Source organism: Manis pentadactyla, chromosome 1, assembly GCF_030020395.1.
Source record: "Manis pentadactyla isolate mManPen7 chromosome 1, mManPen7.hap1, whole genome shotgun sequence".
NCBI lineage: Eukaryota > Metazoa > Chordata > Mammalia > Pholidota > Manidae > Manis > Manis pentadactyla.
This window is the reverse complement of record NC_080019.1, coordinates 24,359,486-24,386,844: the sequence shown is the minus strand read 5'-3', so window position 1 is coordinate 24,386,844 and position 27,359 is coordinate 24,359,486. Positions and strand designations below refer to the sequence as shown.

The 27,359-nt window shown below is 35.6% G+C and overlaps 1 protein-coding gene across 7 annotated transcripts in view; it reads right to left on the bottom strand.

The window, feature by feature from the left end:
- The window catches only part of ARFIP1 (ADP ribosylation factor interacting protein 1), a 118,877-nt gene that overhangs the window by 65,176 nt on the left and 26,342 nt on the right, over positions 1-27,359 (bottom strand). For all 7 annotated transcript variants that reach the window (XM_036887745.2, XM_036887743.2, XM_036887742.2 and 4 more), the window contains one exon: positions 12,093-12,194. In XM_036887745.2, the coding sequence (XP_036743640.1) occupies positions 12,093-12,185 (93 nt within the window). In that variant the 5' untranslated portion in view covers positions 12,186-12,194. The remainder of the gene's footprint in view (positions 1-12,092; positions 12,195-27,359) is intronic.

Genomic DNA, 27,359 nt, shown 5'->3' with positions numbered 1-27,359 from the left:
TTTAGATTTTTAACTTCTTCTGACAGTTTTCTATAGTTTTCAGCATACAAGTCTTGCACACATTCCTGGGGATTTTCTTATTTGGGGGGCTACTGTAAATGGACTTGTTTTCTTAATTTTACTTTTGGTTTATTCCCTCTGTATAAAAATAAAACTGAGTTTTGCATATTGCTCTTATATCCTGCAACTTTGCTGAACTTACTCGTTTTAACAGTTTTTTGTGTGGATTCCTTAGCATTTTCTATACACAAGCCCATATCATCTGCAAAACAGTTTTACCTTTTTCTTTCCAATCCGAATGCCTTTTACTTGTATCATTATTCTTTATACTTTATACATATTGTGACAACCAATGTTCTTTTATATCTATGTTTAATCAAACAGTTTTAAGAAAGAGTAGTGGTAAAATCATTAGAAGTAAGCTGCAAAGATTTATTCTTGCTTTCTTTGCCCTAATTAGTTTCCCATAAAATCACCTTCTGAGTTTTGTATGGCATACTTTAAAGATATCTATCAATAACAAACTCTTAAACCACTTTTTAAAGTTTTGTGGCAGTTTCATCAAGTACTGACTATTACTAGAACCATGAGACACCTCATGTGAATACCACCTTTCCTATTTCAGGATATGTGATCCTGGGCAAGTACTTAAAAACTCTCTTAGCCCTGGTTTACTTAGCTCTAAAAAGAGGCTGAATAGTACCTCAGAGTGTTATAAAAATTAGGCAAGATAACATGGGCAAAGCACCCAGTACATATCTTTAGGCCCTCAGTTAATGTCAGCCATCCCTCTCCCTTCCTAAAATCATCTTTTCAACAAATTAGTGCTATTGCCTATAATTCCAATAACAAATATTTCTCAAGCAATCACTGTGTGCCAGGAACTGTTCTAAGCATCTTAATGCCCAAGCAGTCCTCACTTTGCATGATAATGCTGGACAGTAAAAATGATCAAGCAAGCAGTTCAAAGTGATTAATGGGTAAAATGTATTATTCCACGACCTTTAAAAATTCTTGTCAAAACACTAAAAGCTCTTTTCTCGTTTATGCTGTTAAGTCAGCCTTAACAACTAAGTTCTTCAGGCTCAAATCTAGAGTCTAACAGCTGCAGTGTCAACATCCCTACAGTTGGCTATTTCTTCCACAACTCCATTTAGGTTTGGTCTGAATTTCACTTCTTCCAGTGTTACCATTTTTCATTTATTTGCTGCACTTCCATCTTCACTCACCCATTCCCTTTTGATTATCCCATTTTTGGAAAATGTCACATGGGTTTATAACCAGGAGCAAAGAACACAGTTTGCTATCTGTGTGTGAACTGAGTAACAGATATGCAGTGACTAACAAGAGACTTTGAAAGAAGTAACATGATTAGCCAATAATCATGACAGTCATCTGTTCTTTACATAGTGATTTATACACTAAGTGCTAACAGTGAAGTTTGTACTTAATATAATTAGAGTTAATACACCATGGTGACTAAAATTTGAGCTGTGTTGTTGGGGGACTAGTATTATTTAATTAAACTGTGGTAACTGAAATTAATGCATATTGACACTATACAAAGCAAGAACTGCCTGTAAATGATCTACTTTAATCTTGACAATAATACATGAAGTATTATTAAATTAAGTGGTACTATCACTATTTTATGGATGAGAAAACTGGAACCCAAAAATGTGCCACTTAGTTACTGACAAGCAGTATAATTAGAAGTAACCTTTAGTAAAACAGTATTAATTGTAATGTATGATAAATTTAAATAGCCACAAGAATTTATTAGAGACTTAGAATTCATTTGAGCTAGTATGTTTCCTAAAGATTTAAAGAAATGCCTTTTAAAAATCGTTATTTCAGAATCTGCTGAAGTTTTAACACACCAATGCAAATAACACTCTCAACCTATAGCTAAATGGTAAAAAACAAATGAACAAGATTCATTCCATTTCACTTACTTCCTAATTTCTCTTAAAAACCTCTTGTCACAGGACATCTTTTCCATTTGTATATTGTTGTGAAGAGCACTTAGTAACTATCTTCATACTCAGTTTTATTTGCTTCCTATTTTTAAATCAATCTCTGAATCTGTTCATTTCAATGAATAATAATCTTTAGCCTTCCAGTTTATTTTTACTTTTTCCTTAAGACATAAATATTTATTTACTTACTTTGTTTTTTTGCTTTCTATTATTTCTTTTTTTTCATTGCTATTCAGTCTCATATTAGTTTGGAGTATACAACACAGTGCTTCAACAGTTACCCATATTATTAAATCTTCACTCCCACTTTTACAGATACTATCTGTCAATATAGGAAGATGTTAGAGAATCACTGGCTATAATCTCCATGCTATACAACTATCCCCATGAGCAACCTACATTATGATGAAGAATTTTTGTGGCCCTTTATCCGCCTCACCTTCCCCACCCACCCACCCCCATCCCTCCTCCATGGTAACCACCAGTTGTCCCTTCTCAGTGTCTATGAGTCTACTGCTGTTTTGTTCATTCTCTTTTTCTTAGTTTTTATAGTCTACAAAGAAGTGAAATCATATGGTATTTCTCTTTCTCTGCCTGACTTATTTAACTGAGCATAATACCCTCTAGCTCCATCCATGTTGTTGCAAATGGTAGAATTTCTTTTCTTTTTATGGCTGAATAATATTCCATTGTGTATATGTACCACATCTTCTTTATCCATTCATCTATTGATGGACACTTAGGTTGCTTCCATATCTTGGTTACTGTAAATAATACAGCAATAAACATAGCAGTGCACATATCTTTTCAGATCAGCGATTTTGTTTACTACAGATAAATTCCTAAAAGTGGAATTACTGGATCAAATGATATTTCCCACTTTATTTCTTAATATACTAAATCAATGGCTTCTAGTTTTAAATATTAATGATCCTTTTATTCATATTTACATGAAAATAAGACAACTTTTTCCCTCTGAAAGACAATATATTGCAAAATAAATACTGTCAAATCAGCAAGATTTTTTTTAAACTGCAAATTTGGTCATTAAGGTCAAGTATTTTTGGAATGGTTTCCTTGGATGTTGTCTTGCTCTAAGTCTTGATAGCTTTTCAGGTCTCCTTAAGAAAAAAAGGATCAAAGACACCCCTCAAAATATGAGGCATAAAAAGCAACAACATACAGATGGCACAGAGATCCGGGAGAGGTGTGTATTTGGTGTTTTCTTGGAACTTACCTGAAAACCATTATTCATTTGAATAATCTGTCCTATCACAAAATATTGTATACATTCCCAGAAAAGAGAGTAGTAGTAGTAGTAGTTAGGAAGAGGGGAGCTAGTAACATGTTAAATAATAAGTAGAATGGATATATCTCTGATCACTAAGTTTTTAAGAAGTTACAGAGATGCCTTCCATCTCGCCTGTCTGAGGACATCACATCTACTCAAACCCCTCCAGGGCTCTCCCAGGGGTCCTTTACTCAATAAACAAAAGTTCTTCCAGAAAAATCCCATGTCCTTTATGTAAAACAGCTATAAAATCTGAAAAGTACTAAAGCTTTCCTATGCCGAGGCTGTTACTAACAGAAGGAGCCTAACCAAAGTGGTACAAATGGGTTCATTCATATTCTGAACAGAATTATCATTTTGATAGCAGCCTGGCAGCTAAGTGCAACATAAAATTCTATGAAATATGTGAAAGGAATGCATGAGATGTGAGATAACATTCAATATTTTATGAGCTTGCTGACTGCTTTTTGTAAAATACACATTCTCTAAGTGGTATGACTTAGCCTCATATTTCACAAAAACTTAAAATGTGCCTTTACATGACATTTAAATTTTTTAAAAGTGTTTCAGCAATAAGGCTGTGCTTAGCTTAGTAACTTTCAAAGTATCTGCTACTGCATTTACTTCTATAGTTTACAGAATATATTTGAGACACAATAAGCCCATTTATAACCAACAACATAAAATCCCTCATTTGCATTTTTATGTCAGTGATGTTCAACTCAAAATTTAAGACTCTGCCAAGTCATGCTTAACAATCATGCAATGAAATGGAATAAAACAGAAGTTAACTTTCTTTTCAAACTACTAGGATAATTCTTGAGTATTTAATAGATTTTAGAAATAGATTTTCAAACAATGTAGCTAAAACAAAATACAATGCTTTGGGCAAGAGTTTCGTGTATATGTTAAGTCCTTTTCAAATTATACCAAATAATATTTGTAGTAATAGCTTCCACAAAGTGGTGAAGGTGTGCTTGCTCACTTTCAACCAAAATAACTTGTTTCCATTTTGCATTATTTTTAACAGAAGTAAAAGTCAGAACGAGGTTAAAAATGTAACTTTAGAACTTACTATTTAGCACAGTAATCTATGTTTAAACTAAAGTTACTGCAAAACCAACACAGAAAGAACACAAAATGTTCATCCAATTTGCTTTAAAATATGCCTCCTCGTAGTGGCCTCTCTTTCTCTCTACAGTTATCTTGAGTCAAAGTTGATTATTCTCTAGCATTCTACTTACCAAGAGGATGAAGGCAGGGTCAGCATTTTCTCAGCTCTCCACTGGTACTTCTAAACTACCAGTTCTCAAATGGGGGGCGGGGGTAAGAATCACCTGAGAAACCTGTTAAAAATGCAGATTCTTCTTATCTGCCTTCATGATTCTTACTAAGTTGGAGTGTGGAGCCCTGGAGTCAGAATTTCAAACAAGCCAGGTGATTGAGACGCAGGGATCTCCTCTCCCATTTCTTTGTGGGCCACCCTATCTCACTGCCTTCTTTCCAACCTTAACATTGTCATCTACCTTCTTTCCAGTCAATCCCAAATATTTATTGAGGACTTTGGCATATCCAGGTCTTCTGCTCTATTCCCAACTCTTACTATTATCCTGGGTGTTCCCAATATTTTGCATGCCATTGTGCACTTTCAGGAATTGATTCTATGTTCAGTTTCCAGTTCCTTTCAGACTGACACATAAGGTGTCTACACAGAGTTTTCATAGCTCACCAAAAACACAGTCTACTAATGGCAAGGTATGTAGTATGCTTTATTTTTTAATACAAATTGTGAAATACTTCAAATGCAATAAAATCTACTGAGCCTGCTTATCTATGTTGATGCACTATGATGGGCTGTAGTAAGAACAATCTGTAAAGGTGTATAATTTTTTTCCCCTCAATATACTTGTAAGAAGCCTAAAGTTGGTAGCTTGACTAAGGTTTGGTAATTTGTAGTTGGACAAAGGGCAAAAAAATGTGAGGGCAAATAAAAGATATATTAGACTAATGTAGTACAACCCAACCTAAACTTTAGTCTCAGATGTCATTAACCTCTTCATTTCTAATGCTTTTCATCTTTCATGTCCCATTCTACTTTGGTTGGAACTCCCATGGCCAGCCACTCTTTGTACCTTGTCATCACTCAGGAATTACCACACCTGGACTCTTTAGTCTAATAACTCACTTCATGATCACAGTCTCTTCCTATAACTATTATTCCACTTGATCAAAATAGCAGTCTTCTGATTTGTCTATTTTCTCCATTTTACATGCACACATACAATCTAATTTCTCTTTCCCCACCTCTCCTCATTCATTTAATAAATATATAATAAAAATTTATACAATCACTGTATTTTGGTAGTTTACTGCCTACCCTCATAGCTCACCTGAGTCCCCACATCCCCTTAGTCTATATTCTTAATAGTACTGAAGTCTGGTAAGAATAAAATCATGTACCAACCTGCATCAAGGAAATGCTGAATTCATCCAAAAACTATCATTATAAAAATATCTGTATGTATCTACATTCAAAACAATTCTTCCTAGATATCAAAAAACTTATCTGTGATAAGTGTTTTGTTTATAAAGGTACAACCTACAATCTTTCTTATAGGCACAATCTATCTTATAATTAAGATAGATAAGGCTCCAGCCTTTCATTAAAAATTATATGTATGTACAATTTTCAACAGTAATCCCAACCCAGAGTTAATACAGTACATATAATAAACATATTTTAAAAGTTAATTTGTGGTAATAGTACCAAGAATATATTCTATACTTGAAAATTAAGTACTAAAATGAGTCGAGATCTGCATGGGTTAAACAATCCTTGAAAAACATTTGCCATCCTCTAAAAGAGTCCAAGATATACATTTAGTAAAAACTGGCCTTTGGAAAAAGCCCTCATCAAATCAATTTTGCCACTGACTGAGCTACTAAATTTTTTAGATGTGAGTGATGCACAAATGTTATACTGTGTTACTATCTAGAATGAAGACAAATTGTCATTACATGCTATTCAAACTCTACAGTAAGATGGCTAAAGTAGAAAATATGTTAAATTTTAAGTCCTTATATTGGAGTCCATTTCCTTGTTGAGCAACTACTGTGAATCTTAAACTGTGCTGTGTGCACACAGTGTTGGTCTCTCCCTTAAAGGTGATTCCAATCTCTTGGGAAAGGCAGATAAATCAATGGGCAGTTACAACATCGGGATGGGAGAAGAAGTATTTCCAAAAGTGTTCTCACTATTTCTATTCTTAATTCCCTTCCCATATATTCTCCAGACTGCTAAGAGTATATTATCCAGACTGGTAATACAAAAGAATGGAGAAACTACTTAGTTCAACAAAAGCAGTAAAGACTAAAACAACAGTGACACAGAAACTGCATACATGAAAACTTCAACAACAAGGACAAGGATAAGGATGACGACGACCAGGATGCTGGGAAATTAAGGACATGAGACATACCAAGTCTAAGAGTACAATATCACCTCCTGTTGTTCCACAGGAGTCTAGAAATCTTGTTTCTAGTACTGGCTCTAACATTTGTTCATTCATTAACCAAACATTCAATGAAGCCTCAATGATCTATCATGTCCCAGCATTGTGGCTAGGACCTGGAGATAAGGTAACGAATGAGAGCATTCACGCCCTCACTGTACTTACAATCAAATTGTAGAAGCTTTTGGTACAGGTACTTAATATGGGTAACTCCATCACAACCTCAAGAGCCCTTTCCCTCAGATGTAAAATAAAGTTAATGAAACTCAGGGATCTCCGAGATACTCCTACTGAACTAAAATCCTGGGATTTATGTCAAAGCTTGTAGACCAGAAGTTTTTAAGATTCAGGTAAACTAAGGATCCATAGACAGGGTTTAGGGGGCCCTAAACTCCCTAAAATGGAATGTAAAATGTGGTAGTTTTATACATTATGTACATTTTTCTAGGAGAAAGGTCTATAAGTAGAAAAACATAAATTATGGATTCTAGTTTGCAGCCTACCACAGGAAAAGTTTCATTTTATCTATATCCACTATGGTAATTTCTCTAAATCTGCCAAATGTAACTTAATTCTCAAGAAGTTTCAACCATGTGGAGTTAATTTTGCTTCTTCTCGTTAACTCATGACACGAATTTCATGTTTCTAATCTGATATTTTAACCAGTACTATAACAGAATAAATTATAAATAACATGCAGTTTATAAGTCAGTGAGTGGTATTCTTTAGAGATTGAACATTACTAATCTTCAAAAAATGAAAACTATTTTCTATTTAGAAACAAAAATATTTTTGCTGTAAAAAATCCCTGCAGTAATACTAAAATTGTCCTATTTTCTACATATAGCTGTTGCTCTTCATCTTAAAAGATTAACAAACTTTGGAACATTAACATACATTAAGCTGCCTCTATGGGATTTTTGAGACATTCCATTATAATCTCTGTATGAATGTAAATGTTGAGTTAAGAGTTTAACCAGGCTTCTCTAGGACAGACTTAGAAGGGAAAGCAAATGAAACATTTGAATGAAAAATGAAACATCTGCAATGAGACAAAAACAAGAACAGAGTATTTACAATTTCACTGCCTGTGCCACAGTGACACCAACTGGCCAGCCAAATTATGACAACTTGATAAACCATCTTAATTATACACAAGACTTCGTATGTTTTAAAGTACACTATGCAGTATGCATTAAATAAAAGCCATTTTATGATTTTAAACAACAAATAGGTATGAAAGGATGATCTACGTAAGTAAAATACCTAAAAAAACTCTGATTATGATCCAGTTTTACATTACATCTCTTTATAGGCTCTAAAATACTCTAATGAGCAAAATTCACTTTGCGATCATGGTATCTCCCTTGCCAGGTAAGTATGATGAGCAATTCACTTTAACACTTTTCCCATATGAAATTTAATCTATATTAAAATAGAAACAGGGATTTCAGGTTAAATGCAATTTCCCCTTTACTGCTCAGAAAAATAAAGGAGGGAAAGTATGCCAAAACTGAGGTAAATATATACCTAATAGATTGTGAGTATAATTTATTCAAGACAGTCAAAAGATGCTTTTGAAATACTGTTTCGCTCATGGTGAAATGGATCATGTAGCCAATTTTTATTTTACTTAAAGCATATAAAATACGTAAGAGACTCTCTTGATGCACTTATTTTTTAATAAGAGCAGGTACAAACAGAAACAAGTTTTATGATGTTGATTTCTTCAGGGAGGTGAACTGGGGCATACTAGTTAAAATGGATTATGCTCTAAAAGAGCCTTGCCCACTCGTCAAGTTCACATTCCATAAAGGGAGACCTCCAGCACAATATCCCCTTTTTTCCTTCTCTATAACAGAAAGTGAAATAATATTGCAGGGGAATCTACAAAAAGAGAATTTGACATTAACCAATAAGTAAACTTTACAAAGCAGCAAATTACATGGCTTTGCATAAATAAAGAACTCACACAGATACATTATGGTTTAATTCAGTTTACTCTAGTGAAACTCTTTATTATAAAGTTAAAATTTGAAAAGATAAAAAGGCAAATAAAGGCTCTTAACTAAAGCCTCATGAATACATTTAAAGTACAAGGCAACACTGAAGAACAACAAAGATGGAGTAATTAACTATGCGGTATCAAGGCTGAAGCTAATATGTGTTCCAGACTCAATTACCACAGTAAGTTAGTACGGTGTTATTGCAAAGATAGACAAAAAAAAACAAGAAATAAGACAGAGAGTCCAGTAATAGACCCACACATATGGGTCTGATTAACAGCAAAAGGCCTAGTGGGGAAGGACAATCTTTTCAGTTAATGGTGAATATTAATTAGGTATTCATATAAGAAAAAAAAAGGCCCTTGACCCTTATATCACACTAATCACACTATATACAAAAACTAATTTCAAAATGAATCATAGACGTAAGTGTGAGAAGTAAAACAATAAAACTTTTAGAAGAAAACAGTATCTTCATGAGACTGAGATAGGCAGAGATTTCTTAAAAGGGTCACAAAAATCAGTGAAAGGAAACTAATAAATTGGACTTCAATAAAATTAAGTTTTTATTCATCAAAATATACCATTAATAGAGTGCAAAATCAAATTACAGACTTAAAGAAAATATCTGCAATACATATAACTAAATGACTTCTACCCAGAATATATAAAGAACTCCTACAAATGAATTAGAAAAAGACATATACTCAATAGAAAAATGGGCAAAGAACTTGAAAAGGTACCATATAAAAGACAATATCCAAATGGGCAGTAAGAATATGAGAATATGCTCAACATCATTAATCATCAGGAAGATATATATGAAAACCACAATAAGATACCCTTATATTTCCATCAGAATGGGTAAAATTAAAAGGTATGACAATTTTAAGAATTGGTAAAGATGTGGAACTAGAACTCATTCATTGCTGGTAGGATTACCAACTGGTCTGACCACTTTGTAGAACTAGTTAACAGTATCTACCAAAGCCAAACATCATGTACCTAGCAATTCCAGTCGGGTATAAGCCCAACAAAAAATAGGTGATACACCAAAAGACCTGTAACAAGAACAGTCACAGCAGCTTTATTCATAGCAATCAGAGACTGGAAACAACCTAGGTATCCATCAACTAAAGAATGGAACACAAATTGTGGTGTATTAATACAATGGAAAACTATATTACAAGGGAAAAGAATGAAATACTGCCACAAACAACAATATGAGTAAATTTCACAGACATAACATTGAGTGAAAGCCAATCAAAAAGGAGTGCACACTGTATGATTCCATTTATATGCAGTTCAGCAATAACCAAAATCAATCGATGATGATAGAGCTATAGTAGTGGTGATTACCATGGGAGGGAAGAAAAGTGTACTGCCTAGAAGAGGGCAAGAAGGAGCCAGCTAAGGTCCTGGAAATGTTCTACATCTTCATGTAGGTGGTGGTTCCACTGAACTGTATACTTAACTTTTGTGGTTTTACTGTGTAATATGCTACAGTCAAAAAAAAAAGCAAAATAACAACAAAAAGGAGAAAAAGAACAGGCTTAAGATGGCAGGTGAATTTCCAAAACAATGCAGCAATTTGCACGTGTTGCATTTTTCTTGGAGAAAGGTCCTTGGCTTTCACTAGACTGGTAGAATATCAACTCCCTGATGGCAGGTATTTTTATCATTTGTGTTCACTACTATATCCCAGTGCCTGGTACACAACAGATACTCAGTAAATATTTACAGAATAAATTTGCAAAAGGAGCTGTTACCAAAAATAAGATGAAACAATCATTAACTAAAACCTTAGTATAATGAGTTATTTGAATTACAAAAAGTTTATAAGTAACTGGCAGAGTTTAATGATGGTAACTTGAATTTTCTCAGATTATACGGGCATGTGTTGGTATTTTCAAACACCAGAAAGACTAAAACCTAAAGTGAAAGTTTCCTCTGTGCACTCAAAATTTAAGTCTCTTTCTTCTGTGAATCACTTTATATTGGGCCACAAGTACTCAGCAACCAAACTAAAAAAAACTTGTAATTAAAATAAACCTCCAACCTGAAGACACAATTAGACTGCTGAGGCAAAAATAAGTGAAATTCAGTGGAATTTTCTAAAGTCAATTAAAATGACCCATCTAAAACAGTGGTTCTCAACAGAAGCAAATTTCTCCCACCCCTGGGGACATATGACAATGTATAATGACAAGACATGTTTGCTTGTCAAAACTGGAGGGGGCTACTGACATCAAGGACGAAGAGGCCAGGGATGCCACTAATGTCACTACATGCACAGGCTGACCTTCCACAACAAGGAACTGACGTGGCCCAAAAGGTGGATAGTGCCAAGATTGAGAAATCCTCATCTAAAATACCACCTTATGTTCAACAAAAATAAAGGATTTTATTCTTAAACATACCAAGTAGAGAGTCCTATCTAAACTGTAAAATAATTCAAGTTATCTTTCAACCATTACTTTTTTAAGATTATGAAAACTATATTTTTAAAGTTATTTAAAGTTGATATATATGTATCAAATGGCATAAAAAGGGATGTTTAATGTAAATCTCCAGAAATAACCACCATCACTATCATTTCTAGGACTATTTTAGGCATATTTATTTTATCTCATTTAATACTAATTTCCCCATGAAAGTAATATGATTCTCATTTATGAAGATTAGAAAACAAACTAGAAGAGATTAAATAAATACCTATCTAGGGTTACACCGCTAGAAATGAAATAGATGAAATTTGACCCAGATTATCTCCAAACCCATGGTGTTTCCATTAAAATGCATTCAATTTCAATTTCAAATTAGAGGCAGATTAAAATTAAAAACACCCCAAGTTTTATTTCCCACTAAATATGTACACCACTTTAGAAAGTGAACAGCAAAGTCAGGAGTAGCCTACTTAAGAATATGTACTGAATATACACAGAAAAGAGATTAGTGCCATTTTTTTAAAGGATGACCTATAGTTAATATTTTTTCTTATCATAAGTAAAATTAAGTAGTTTTATAAAGTTACACACCAGAATAATCAGACACACTCTTGTTCTGGTCATACAATAGAATTACTGAAAATAACATCAAAGCCTAAATGCTTAGTGGCCAGGAGCTTTATCTTGACAAATTACTAACATGACCCAACCTTGTCATCCCTACATGACAGCATTAGATTCCTGGCATTTTAGCCAGTCTAAGGAAATAGTCCTACATTAAACTCTGTCTATTGCTTTCATCTCAACATTTAAGGACTTATCATGCTTCTTTGTATAAGAGAGAAAAGTGTTTTTACCCTATTAAAGCCATGTTCATGAGAGTCATCAACTTCTCCATTACTAGTCACTGGAATTTCTGCTGCTGAATTTTTGGGTGATTCTTGAGCCATAGTAGACTCCTAAAAAAAGGAGAAAAGAAATAGTCATAAATAACAGCCAATCATAAAAGGGAAATATTCAAAATGCTATATATATTCATATTTATAGCACACTTAAGCCACCACTGTAACATTTATTTTTTATAATTGTAACCTACAATAATTATATAATAAACATGATACTAATATAATAGAAAATGCATATGGCTTTTAAAACTACACTAAACTCAAATTCCTTGATTAAAAACAAATTATTTATTGTAGGTGCCAGGGTACTACCTTGCCTTACAGTGTGATGACAGACTACCATTTCTAACTGGAAAAATTTCTAACTATAGAAAGCCAAGATGAATTATTAATTCAATTAAAGAAGCTCTACTATTCCTGTGGTATATAATGGGATTCTAACTCACCATTTGTCTAGAGTTTCTCTGATATAACAAAACTTTTCAAATTCTATGCTAGGAAAATTAAAACACTCTGGCTTTACTGTTCTAGAACTCAAATAATGTTTAAAAATACATTCCTTAATTTTGTAACCACAGAAAATATAAATTTCCTTCAGAAACTATATATGGTTAATCAATAACAGAACATTAATTATGGTTGGTAAAATTTTTTATTGCTCCATTTGTACAGGATTTATAAAACATGGCTACAAGTTAAAATGAGAATTTGGTATCTATAAGGGATCTTAAAAATAATCTATTTTTGGAGAATCAGCAAGAGGGGGGAAAAAATAGCGGCGTGAGAAGTGAGGCAGAAGCCTCTTTCCAAAACCACATATAACAAAAAAATACAGCAAATACAACTGATCCTGAAAGAGTGACCAGGAAGACTAAAACAGATGGCTTACATCTGGGAAAAAGAGAAGACCTCACAGGAAAGTAAAGTAGCAAAGCTGCAATCTGGCAGGACCCAAGCCCTCCCCCAAGCCCAGCTCACTGGTGGGAGGAAGAGAAAAGAGGTAGAAGCTTAGAACTGCTAAATATCCACCCCCGGAGATCTACGATGGGAGCACAAACCCTCATTACATAGTGCTTGGGAGATCGGAGCATTGGAAAGCAAAGACAGGTGCACTACTCTGAGAGACAGATTTCAGCCACTTGTGGAGAATAGGTACCCACAACTGGCCACTCTGGGACAAAAGAAAGGTCGGCGCTTTGTAAGACCTTCCCAACAGTGAGAGGGCTGCTAAAGGGGCAAGGATTACACAGAGCTTGCTGCTCAGGAGAAAGAACAGGTGGACAAAGTCGTCCCAGCATACTCAGCCCAGCAGGTTCGGAACGTTCAGGAGCTTCAGGCGTTCTATCCCCCTGGCTGGCAGTTCAGCAGAGAGACCCCAACGCAATATGCAGCCTGCCACTCCTTCCTTCTAGGGGGCACCTATTTGCAAACCTACTGCCAACCACCACTGCGCCAGGCCAGTCGGAGGAGGCAGCTACAGGGGTGTAATGCAGAGGCTCCTCCCTGCACACTTGGCCCACTGGCCCTGGCAATGGAGGCAGGCACTGTAGCCGGGAACCAGGAAAGAGTTCTTTCCTCTGGGCAAGCACTGGCGTCACTTGGCTGCAACCCCCGCTATTGCTCCAGGTGCTGGGCAGCTCCAGAGAGAAGAGCTTCCGGGAACTAGAGGGTGCCGCCTACACAGTTATTCCATATTATTCATTAGCAATATGAAGCAGCAGAAGAACCTTCTTCATCCCCAAATCCCTCAAACACCAGAAACAGGGGTCAGTGAAACTGAAATCACCAATCTTCTTAATAAAAATTTCAAAATAAAAATCATAAACATGCTCACAGAGCTACAGAAAAATATTCAATATCTCATGGACAACTTCAAGAAAAAGATAGAAACTTTGAAAATACAGTATCTGAAACGAAACACACAATGGAGGCATTTAAAAGCAGATTACAAGAGGTAGAGGAGATGGTAAATGGAATAGAAATTAGAGAACAGAAATACAAAGAGGCTGAGGCACAGAAAGAGAAAAGGATCTCTAAGAATGAAAGAGTAATAAGACAACTCTGCAACCAATCCAAATGGAACAATATTCGCATTATAGGGGTACCAGAAGATGAAAAGAGAGAGAAAAATGGATAGACAGTGTCTTTCAAGAAATAATTGCTGAAAACTTCTCCAATCTGGGGAAGGAAAGTATCTCAGGCCATGGAAGTGCATAGATATCCCAACACAAGGGACCCAAGGAAGACAAAACCAAGACACATAATAATTAAAATGGCAAAGATAAAAGACAAGGGGAGAGTACTAAAAGCATCCAGAGAGAGACAAAAGATCATATACAAAGGAAAACACACCAGGCTATCATCAGACTTCTCAGCAGAAACTTTATAGGCCAGAAGGCAGTGGCATGATATATTTAATGCAATGAAACAGAAGGGCCTCAAGCCAAGAATACCCTACTCGGCAAGATTATCATTTAAATTTGAAGCAGGGATTAAGTAATTTCCAGATAAACAAAAGTTGAGGGAATTTACATCCCACAAACCATCTCTACAGTGTATTTTAAAGGGACTGCTTTAGATGGAAGTACTCCTAAGGCTAAATAGGTGTATCCAGAGAAAATAAAACCACAAAAGGAAGGAGACCAGTGCAAAATTAAATCAGCTACCCACAAAGTCAGTCAAGGGGTACACAAAGAGTACAGAATATAATGCCTAACACATAAAGAGTGGAGGAGGAAGAAAAAGAAGAGAGAAAAAGGGAAAAAAATGCAAAGAAAAAAAAGAAACTTTAGATTGTGTTTGTAATAACTTAATAACTGAGTTAAGTTAGACTGTTAGATAGTAAAGAACTGCCCTTGAACCTTTGGTACCCATGAATCTAAAGCCTGCAATGGCAATAAGTACATACCTATTGATAATCACCCTAAATGTAAATGGACTGAATGCACCAATCAAAAGACATAAGAGTCAATGAATGGATAAAAAAGCAAGACCCATCTATATGCTGCTTACAAGAGACTCACTTCAAACCCAAAGACATATACAGACTAAAAGTGAAGGATGGAAAAAGATATTTCATTTCATGCAAATAATAGGGAGAAAAAAAAGCAGGAGTTGCAGTACTTGAATTAGACAAAATAGACTTCAAAACAAAGAAAGTAACAAAGGACTAAGAAGGACATTATATAATGATAAAGGGGTCAGTTCAACAAGAGGATATAACCATTATAAATATCTATGCACTCAACATAGGAGCACCTACATATGTGAAACAAATACTATCAGAATTCAAGGAGGATATAGAACGCAATGCATTCATTTTAGGATACTTCAACACACCACTCACTTCAAAGGACAGATCAACCAGACAGAAAATAAGTAAGGACAGAGAGGCACTGAACAACACATTAGATCAGATGGATCTAACAGACATCTACAGAACACTCCACTCAAAAGCAGCAGGATATACATTCTTTTCAAATGCACATAGGACATTTTCCAGAATAGATCACATACTAGGTCACAAAAAGAGCCTCAGTAAATTCAGAAGGACTGAAATTGTACCAACCAGCTTCTCAGACCACAAAGGTATGAAACTAGTAATAAATTGCACAAAGAAAACAAAAAAGCCAACGAACACATAGAGGCTTAACAACATGCTCCTAAATAATCAATGGATCAATGACCAAATAAAAACACAGATTAAGCAATATATGGAGACAAATGAAAACAACTCAACACCCCAAAACCTGTGGGAAGCAGCGAAGGCAGTTCTGAGAGGACAGTATACTGCAATAAAGGCTTACCTCAAGAAAGAAGAACAATCCCAAATGAACAGTCTAAACTCACAATTAATAAACTAGAAAAAGAGGAAAAAAATGAGGCCCAAAGTCAGTAGAAGGAGGGAAATAATAAAGATCAGAGGAGAAATAAATAAAATTGAGAGGAATAAACAATAGGAAGAATTAATGAAACCAGGAGCTGGTTCTTTGAGAAAATAATAAAATAGATAAACGCCTAAGAAGAATTAATATTGTCAAAATGGCCATCCTGCCTAAAGCAATCTACAGATTCAGTGGAATCCCTAACAAAATACCAATGGCATTCTTCAACGAACTAGAACAAACAGTCCTAAAATTCATATGGAAACACAAAAGACCCCAAACAGCCAAAGTAATCCTAAGAAGAAAGAATAATAGTATTACATTCCACTATTTCAAGCTCTACTACAAAGCCACAGAAATCAAGACAATTTGGTACTGGAACAAGAACAGACCCATAGGTCAATGGAATAGAATAGAGAGCCCAGATATAAACACAAACATATATGGCCAATTAATATATGATAAAGGAGCCATGGATATTCAATGGGGAAATGACAGCTTCTTTAACAACTGGTGTTGGCAAAACTAGACAGCTACATATAAGAGAATGAAACTGAATTGAACTGGATTACTGTCTAACTCCATATGCAAAAGTAAACTCAAAATGGATCAAAGACCTGAATGTAAGTCATGAAACTATAAAACTCTTAGAAGAAAACACAGGCAAAAATCTTGAGTATTAAGCATGAGCAACTTTTTTTCTGGACACATCACCTTGGGCAAGGGAAACAAAATAAAAAATGGGCAAGTGGGACTACACCAAACTTCCAAACCTTCTGTACAGCAAGGGACACCATCAGCAGAACAAAAAGGCATCCTAAAGAAGGAGAGAATATATTCATAAATGACTTACCTGATTAGGGGTTAACATCCAAAATATATAAAGAACTCATACGCCTCAACACCCAAAAACAAATGAACTGACTAAAAAATGGGCAGAGGACCTGAACATACTTCTCCAAAGAAGAAATACAGATGACCAATAGGCACATGAAAAGATGCTCCACACTGCTAATCATCAGGGAAATGAAAATTAAAACCACAATGAGATATCACCTCACACCAGTTGGGATGGCCTCTAACCAAAAGACAAAAAATGACAAATGCTGGTGAGGATGCAGAGAAAGGGGAATCCTCCTATACTGTCCTACACTCAAAAAACTAAAAATAGAAATACCATTTAACCCAGCAATTCCACTCCTGGGAATTTATATGAAGAAAACAAGATCCCTGATTTGAAAAGACATATGCACCCTTATGTTTATTGCTGCACTATTCACAATAGCCAAGATATGGAAGCAACCTAAGTGTCTACCAAAAGATGAACAGATAGAGAAGATGTGGTACATATACACAATGGAATATTATTCAGCCATAAAAAGAAAATAAATCCTGCCATTTACAACAACACGGATGGCTCTAGTGGGTATTGCGTTCAGTGAAATAAGCCGGGCAAAGAAAGAGACAAATACCAAACGATTTCACTTACTTGTAGAGTATAAAGACAAAGCAAAACAGAGGCAACAAAACAGCAGTAGACTCACAGACACTGAGAAGGGACTAGTGGTTACCAAGGGGAAGGGCCTGGGGATGATGTGGGAGAGGGGAAAGGGGACTGAGGGGCACAATAATTCACAATCACAATATAGGATCATCATGGGGATGGTAGTACAGCACCAAGAATACACTTAATGATTCTGTAACATCTTACTATGTGGATGGATAGTAGCTGCACTGGAGGGGTGAGGATTTGATACTATGGGTAACTGTTTAACCACTGTGTTGTGTATTTAAAACAAACATAAGACTGTGTATCAATGATACATTAATTTAAAAAATTGCTGGTGATTCAACAGGTATTTACTATCTCTAGCCTATGTGCACAGAATAAAATAGAAGTAGAAATCATGTCTTAGCCTTCTAGGATTACTCATTCATACATCCCCTGGTTCAATTAATTTATTGAGCTCTCTCATGTGCCAGACACAATTTTAGACACACTGGATAAAGTCATGAACAAAACAGACAAAATTCCCTATCCCCACAGACCTTATTATTTTAGATGGGGAAAACAAACAAACATACATGTCATAAAGTCATAAATGCTAATGGGCATGTGTATGTGCCCATGTGTTCATGCATGTGCTGCTTTAAACAGGTAGTCAGGGAGAACCTCAGAAGAGATACCCATCCATATATTTGTGAAACTCAAATAAAGTGATGAAGTGAACCATAAAGATAGCTGGGAGTACAGCATTCCAGGCAGAGAGAACAGTAAAGATAAAGATGAGTAGATGGGAACATGCTCAGCTTTTCAAGGAAAGACAGGAAGGCTATACAGCTTGAGGGGAGAGCTAGGGGAAAACAGCAGGCGATGTCAGAGGCAACCAGCGGCAAGAACATGTGTGGCTTTAGAGGTAAAGGTAAGAAGTTTGGATTTTATTCTAAGTGAAATGAGAAGCCACTTGAGGATTTTTGAATGTAAGAGTGAAATGATCTGATTCATGTTTAAAAACAATCAGTCTTTTCCTGCTGTGTTGAATTAAAGTACATGTGAGCAAAGGTAGAAGCAAGGAGAACAATTAGGAGGCTGGTGGAATAATTAAGGTGAGAGATGATGGTAATTTGGCTGAGAAGGTAAAAAGTGGTCAGATTCTAGACATTCTGAAGGTAGAAGTCACAGGAATTTCCTACAGACAGATGTAAAATATGGGTAAGAGGAAAGAGGCCAAGGATAACTACAAAGGTTTTTAGCTTGAAGAGCTGGAAAGATGGAACTGCCATCTATAGACCCAAGGACGACCGGTGGAGGAGCACAATGTAGGGGAAATATCAAGAATTTAGTTTAGGACATGTTAAGGTTCATAAGTCTATTATATATTCAAGTAGGTGAGGTTAGTAGCCTCTTGGATATATGAGTCTAAAGTCCAGAGGAAAGCTTGAAGCTGGGGTAAGAAATTTCAGAGTCAGAATGTATAGATGGCACTTAAATCCTTTTGGCTGGATAAGTCACCTAAAACGGGGATCAGCAAACTTTTTCCATAAAAGGCCAAATAGCAAACATTTTAGACTTCGTGGGCCATTAAGGTGTCTATTTAACTCTGCTGTTGTAGTCCCAAGGCAGCCAAAGACACTTATGTAAATGATGAGGCATGGATTTGGCTTGACTCCCAACCTACAAAGTCAATGTGTTAGAGTAGGCAGTTAGTTAAGGCAAAGCATGAGGAAAGGGCCAGCCCATCACCAAGGAAGACTCCTCCCCAGTCAACCCCTAAGCCCTCCTTATTACCAGTTCCACAGTCAACGATGCCCAGCTTGTCAGGAGGCCCAAACAGTCAAGGACACCTAGATTGTCAAGAGGCCCAAGACCACAGGGGCTTCCGATTACAGGCATATGCAAGGTCTGGAAGACTTTGTCCAAAAGTAACCTGCGTCATTAAAATAACATCTAAATCTAATTAGCATTGTGGTTTTGGTCCCTCTGTGGGCTTTGCTTAGGTACTTATGGGTAAAGTGCCTGTGTACTGAGAAAAAAGTTGTATAACGTAGACCTGTCAATCAACCTGTCAACCAAATGACATAAGATGCAGGGCAGGACTTCCTGCTATCTTGAGAAAAAAATAAAAGCCAGCCTAACCCTAACAGCACTGCTGCTTCTGGTTTCCAGGCAGCCTGCTCTCCACCCTTCTTGAGAGTGTACTTATGCTTTGCTTAATAAACTCCTGCTGTTTAAAACTCTCCTAAGTCTGTCTCTTGAATGAATTCTTACCTTCAAGAAGACAAGAATCAGGGAAACACAATGCATTCCACAGGTAACAAATATAGGTAAAAAAGAAGGGTCTATAGACTGAGCTCTGGATATCTGGACGTGGGAGTAACTAGTGAAGGAAACTTACAGGAATGCAATAAAGTAGAAGGAAAACGAGTAGGAGGCTTCTGTGGATAGGAAAATGAGGACAGGTTTCTGCTTCTGAGACTGATGGACTAAGACCCTACTCAACTGCTCTATCCCTGCACAAAAAACAACTATAAAACCTGAACACAATTTAAAAAGCAATCACTTGAAGGTACTAGAGAGTAAAGAGAAGCAGAGGCTAGTGGAGAGTGCATGCTTGCTTAGAGGGCAACCAGGGAGCTATGCAAGCAAGTTTCCATCTCCTTGGCTTTTACACTAAAACTAAGTCTTATCCAAGCTGCACATACAGTAGTTGCCAGGGCACCCAAGGGAAAACTGTAGTCCTTCTGAGTCAGGGAGAAGTTAAGCTAACAAAAATAAAGGTAATGAGGGCATCCTGAAAAGGAAAGATCCAGAAAGGGGATTCTCAAACTTTCTCTCACTTCTCTAACCTGTAAATGCACATGCACAGACATACTCAAAGGAGCTCAGCTAAAGGCAAAAGATCTGAATTGAGACCAGAGCTGCCACCCAAGAAAGAGTTTGTAATGTATATCCAGCCAAGAAAACTATCTACTAAAACAAAGGAAGCAATACTCATTGGAGAAAAATAACAGAATCTAGAATTTTCACATCTCAAAGTTTAAAATGTTTAGAAAACAATCCAAAATTACCAGACATATGATGAACCAAGAAAATGAAACGCATTCCAAAGGGAAAAGAAGGTCAATCTAGTATGACTGCAATAAACCAGAGGGGGGTCAGAACTAACAGATAAGGATTTTAAAGAAGCTATTATAACTACCTTCAATTAAGTAAACCAAAATATTTTCAATGAATGGAACACTTCAACAACAAAAAAAAGAGGAAATCTCAGTAGAGAAAGAGAAACAGAAAAAATTAAGCAATGGGAATTCTAAAATTGAAAACTACAGTTTTTTAAGAAAAAATTCACTGGATAGACTTACCCAAATGGAGATGACAGAGGAAAAGAATGAGCCTAAATTAAATCAATATAAATTATCCATTCTAAAGAACAGAGAGAAAATATTGACAATAAAGGAACTTCAGAGACCTGTTAGACGATATTAAATGTTTCAATTTATGTGTAACTGAAATACCAGACAAGGAGAGAGAAAATGGTACAAAGTACATGAAGAAGGGCCCCAAATTTTCCACATCTCAAACTTCAAAATGTTTAGAAAACAATCCAAAATTACCAGACATATAAATGATGAACCAAGAAAATGAAACACACTCCAAAGGTCTTTCCTCAAAGACCAAAATTTATAGATATACTTACTGAACACCCTGCAGAATAAACACAAAGTCCATGCCAAGGTACATCATAGTCAAGCTAATTAAAGACAAAGAGAAAACCCCAAAAGCAGAAGGAGAAAAACCATATATTACTATTATGGAATGAGAATCCAACTAATGACTGATTTCCTACAAGAAGTTACAAAGGCCAGAAGAGAGTAGGACATTTTTAAAGTGGTGAAAGAAAACTCCACCCAGAATTCTATAACCAGTGAAAATATCCTTTAAGAAAAAAGAGGAAATTAAAGATAGTTTCAGATAAAACTAAGAGAATTGATCAGTGACAGACCTGCACTATAAGAAATGTTAACGGAAGCTCCTCAGGCTGAAGGGAAATAAAATCAAATAAAAATAAGGATGTTCAGAAAAGAATGAGGAGGAAATGAAATGGTAAATAGCTGGGTAAATGCAAAGAGAGTTTTTCTCTTTTTGCCTTTTCCTCCTCAGTTTCTCTACCACATAAAAGCTTGATGAAAATGTTGTAACACTGTTCTGTGGTTTACAATGTGTCAAAATGCAACACACACACACACACACATATTAAAACAACTATATCAAAGAACAAGGGAGAAGGGAAGTATGGACCCAGAAGTTGCAAAATTTATATTTGAAGTGAATCAGTACATTATTAATTATAAATGGAATATGAAAAGTTTAAGATACATACTATAATCCTTATGGCAACTAAAAGTGTACTGCAAAGAGAAATAGCTAAAGAGTCATCAAGAAATAAAAAAGGAAGTCCTCAAAATACTCAAAATAATCAAGCATAAATACAAAAGCAGGAAAAGAGTGGAAAAATAACAGGCAAAAGAAGTAAAAAAGAAACTAGAAAGGTAGATATAAAGTCAACCATATAAATAATTACATTAAATACTAACGGACTAGACATTTCAATTAAAGGCAAAATTGTCAAGAATATATATTTTTAAATGACCCTACTCTATATATTCTACGAGAATGTATAGAGTACATTCTATGCACTTTAAATACAAAGGTGTAAACAGGTTGAAAAAAAAATGGATGAAGAAAGATAAAGCATGCAAAGTAGGCATAAGAAGGTAGGCAAGGCTTTATTAATATCTGATAAAATAGTTTAAGAAAAAAAAATGTTACCAGAAACAAAGAGGGGCATTTCATAATGACAAAAGTATCAACTCATCAGGAATATGTACCATAAATGTGTATGTTGGTCCCAATAATAGAGCTTCAAACATTGACAGCATTAAAGGGAGAAACAGACAAGACTGCAATCATAGTTGGAGATTTTACCACAGCCCCCATAGCAATTAAAAACCCAACTAGACTTAAGAAAATAAGCATAGACACAGAAGATCTGAGCACTATCGGCCACAATGACTGGTATTTATTGAACAGTAAATGCAGTAATAGGATACACATTATGTTCACATGAACATGACATGTTTAACAAAATAAGTCATGTTCTGGGCCATAAACCAAGCCTCAATACATTTTAAAAGACTGAAGCCATACAGAGTATGTTCTCTGACCACAATGAAATTAAATTATAATCACAATAATATATTTGGAAATTAACACATCTAATTAATGAGATAAAGTAGAAATCTCAGAAGAAAAATCATTTTAAACCAAATAATGAAAACACAACATATCGTGTTTGTGGGATGCACTTAAGGCAATACTTTGAAATGTATAGCTTTATATGCCTATATCTGAATAAGCACTATATAGTCCTATGATTAGATCCCCTCTTTCAGTGAGCCTATACCTCTAGACTATGAACTTCACAAGCACTTGTTTTTCTCTCCCCACTTTCAGTGGGTCAGGACAGCAGGAATGTGCTGGATTCAGATATTTTCCTTCTTCAGAGTGGTTAGGTGCTGATTATACCTCAGTATATTAGGTTCTGTTTTCCCTGTGGGTAGGCCTTGTTAAGAATAGAGTCCTCTGGTGTATTTCACAATGGTTCCATTTCTCCTCTCCCTGGGGAAGGATGAGGGGATCTTTCTGTGGCAGCCTGGTTCAGTAAAGGTCCTGAAGGTAAAACTCACAATATTGTGGGGCCCTTCTTATGACTGGGTCCCAGTAGAGTTTTACCTCTCAGAGTTGTCCTCATTAACTTTAGGTTTTCCTCATTAGTTTAGGTTTTCCTGCCCCAGCACTAGTACCCAGGATGATTTCTGCTGGTGGGTCTTTGCACTGGTAGGCTATGATTCCCTGTATTCACCTATCTGCCTCTCATTTTGAGAGCAACAGTTTTGCCCTAAGAGAAGAATCTTGGGTGTTTTCCCAGATACATGGAGAGAAAAACTGAGAAGCGCTTGTGAAGTTCATAGTCTAAAGGTATAGGTTCAGTGAAAGTGGGGACTCGCCTGTCTTACGAATCCAATAATTTGTTAATTTTTCAGTTCTGTTCGGTCAGGATGGAGTGGCGACTTCCAAACTCCTTACATGGAAACATGGAAACTGGAAGTCCCACTCTCAAGGTTATGAATCAGTGAATCCTATGAATCCTATGAATCCCAAGGCAAACACTGTTCTGCCTACCCAATAGAGAAGAATGCTCTTTTATGTAGGTAAAGGGGGAGTTGTGAGGATTCAGGAATTTTCCTTCTTGCAAACAGAAAGTCCAATGGAGCAAACTGTAAGTTCCAAGTGTTATGGCTTTTCATTGGCTGAATTTGACAGACTCTTGTTGGTTGGATTATTGTCGGTCAAAGAAAAAATCTTCCTTCTGCTGGGGTAGGAAAGTATAGGCTTCTTCTGTCAGAACAGAAATGCAAGGTGTCTCTTCCTTTTGGGGTCTTTGATCATGAGCTGCAGGGTGTGACAGCTCCCACTTCTGGCCACCCAATTCCATTTTAGTGAGGTTTTGTTTCCATTTATTAATTTTCAGCATCAATATTCCCACTATGGCCAATTTCAAACTTCCAACATGACCTTACCAAATCCAGACATGGTAAGAGATGTGTATTAGTACATCATTATATAGTATTTCCACAAGAAAAATATCATAGATACAAACAACTTCGAGTCCTGAAAGCAGTAAAATATAGTAAAACATTTAGGAACAGCTAAGTTTTGAGTATTATTTATTTGTTTTTAGTATGTATATTTAAAGTTTATGTAACTTAATTTTAAGTAATGTCTGTGTTGAACAGCTGGCTTATAAAATTCTTGGAAATTTAACAAACAGGTCTTGCAGGTCAGTAAAAGATGGCTCCAGACAGCAGTGAATTATTTCCAAGTCAGCAGTGAATTATTTCCAAGTGAGAAAGTAAGTATTGGGCACACATTTTATATAGTTGAATCTATGGAAACAATGCTAAGATTTAAACTTTAAAGAATCTTTAAAAATTGAACATATGGATATATATTGAATAGAAAAAATATCTTAATCCAACATCTAAGGTTGTATCCTAAAACAGAAAAAGAGCAAATTAAACTCAAAGTAAGAACCAGGAAGGAAATAATATTAAAGACCAAAAATCAAGGAAATAGTAGAAAAACTGGCCTGTATACTTTAAAAGTTTAAGCTCATGACAAACAAAAGTAGGTGAACTGTTACAGATAAAAAAGGAGACTTAAGATAAATGACAGCTAAATACAATGTACAATCTGGATTAGATAACAAACTAGGAAAAAAATTGCTGTAGAGGACATTACTGGAACAAGACTGGGTTAAATAATAACAGTACTGCATCAATTTTCTAATTACATTTTCTAATTTTGACGAATGTACTGAGGTTACATAGAGAGAAGTCTTTGTTCTTATAAACGAAGGGACGTGATGTTGCAAATCACTCTCAAAAGGTTCAAAAAAGAAAATGTGTGTGTGTATATATACATATAATGTGAATATGTATATAATAAACGGATATGATTTCAGATTATGATGTTACTTGTTTGGAGATGATTCAGAATCACCCTCATGTGGCAAACCTACATACCAACAGAAGTCCAGACTGTTCTCTAACAAACTGATCAGAGTCTACCGCTGCTTTCTTATCCCTTTTAGGATGAAGTTCATAATTTTTTGGCATTGTACAGCCCATGAGCATAGGCTCCTCCATACTTCCCTAGACTTGTTATTTTTATTTTTAAACTCTGAAGTTTAATTTTAATGAAATTTCATACAGAAAACTTAACCTCTTTACCCACATCCATAATCACTGTTTTGTCCCATTTACTTTCACACTTTTATGTATATATACTCATATTATATACATACAGCAAAACCCAGTCATAAGGAGGGCCCCACAATATTGTTGAGTTTTACCTCCAGGACCTTTACTGGACCAGGTGTCACAGTAAACATCAGAGAAAAATCTCCTCATCTTTCCAGCAGGGAGAGGAGAAGTGGTACCATTGTGAAATACATGAGAGCACTCTGTTCTTAGCAAGGCCTCTCCCAGCAGAAACCAGAACCTAACCTGCTTGGGTATAATCAGCACCTAACCACCCAGAGCAAGGGAAATACCTAAATCCAGCACAGTCCTGATGTCCTGACCCACTGAAGGTAGCGATAGAAAAACTGAGAAGCACTTGTGAAGTTCACAATCCAGAGGTATAAGCTCACTGAAAGACTGGGATGTAATCAGAGATCCATATAATGCTTCCCTGCTTCCACACCTTACCACTGCGTTGCCAAAGGCCTATTTAAGGCAGTTCCTTTTACTAGATACATCATTACTGGCTCTTAAGAAAAAAACGACAAGGTCTGTCAAGAGGCAAAAAAATAATAATTTGAAGACACAGAACAAGTGTCACAAATAGACATGGTAAGGATGTTGGAATTATCAGCCTAGCTTACTATGATTAATATGCTAAGCACTGTATTAGGAAAAGTAGACAGTATCATAAAGATACGGGCAACGTAAGCAAAGATACAGAAATTTTAAGAAGAAATCAGAAAGAAATGCTAGAGATCAAAATCACTCTAACAGAAATGAAGAACACCTCTGATGGGCTTATTAGATTGAACAATGACCTTGGGATAGGCAAACTTTTCTTAGGACACAAAAAGCATAAACAATAAAAGAGAATCACTGATAACCTGGACTTCATCAAAATTAAAAACTCTTCAAAGGACCCCATAAAAATTGAAAAAGCAAGCCACAAACTGGGAGAAAATAAACGTAATATGTATATTTGACAAATGACTGGTATTAAAAATACATAAATACATCTTACAGTTCAATTGTAAGATGACAAGCAACCTAAATAAAATACAGCTAGAATTTTAAGACACTTCACCGAAGAAAATATATGAATGGTGAGTAAATACATGAGAAGAGTTCAACATCATTAATAACCAAAGAAATGTAATCTAAAACCACAAGATACAACTATATACCCACTACACTGGCTGAAGTTTAACAAGAGTGACAATGCCAAGTGCTGGTAAAGAGTAACTAGAACTTGCATAAAATGCTGAAGAGTATGTAAGAAGTACTTCACTTTGCAGAACTATTTAGCAATTTCTCATAAAAGTAAATAGACATTTGATCATATTACTCAGCCATTCTACACTTAATCATTCACCAGAGAAATTAAAACAAAAGTCCTGAAGAGACTTGTTAATGTGTATCCATAGAATCTTATTTCTAAGAGACCAAAATTAGAAAAAAAAAAGTCCATCAACAGGTTAATGAATAATCAAATTGTGGTAGACACATATATAAAGGAACGTTCCTCAGCAATAAAAAGGGATGAGTTACTGATATATGCAATAACTGATGACTAATCTCAAAACATTATGCTGAGCCAAAAATGTCAGACACAAAAGAATACATACCCCATGATTTTATATAGTATAGAAAACTAATGTATCATGGCAGATCAGCTGTTCCCTGGGGAGCAGGGTGAGGAAAGGGAGGACTGACTGCAAAGGGACACAAGAAACTTGAGGATAATGGAAATATTCTGTATCTTCATTTGTGACTATAGTTTCCCGGGTTTATATACAGTTATCAAAACTCATCAGACTAAATATTTCAAATGGACGAATTTTATCGTATGTAAAGTTTATCTCAAACTGCTGATTTTTTTTTTTTAAAGATAGAATTCCATTCTATCATCTCTAATGACATCTGTTTTTCCTGCAAGCCCAAAATCCACCCACAGAGAGACCACACA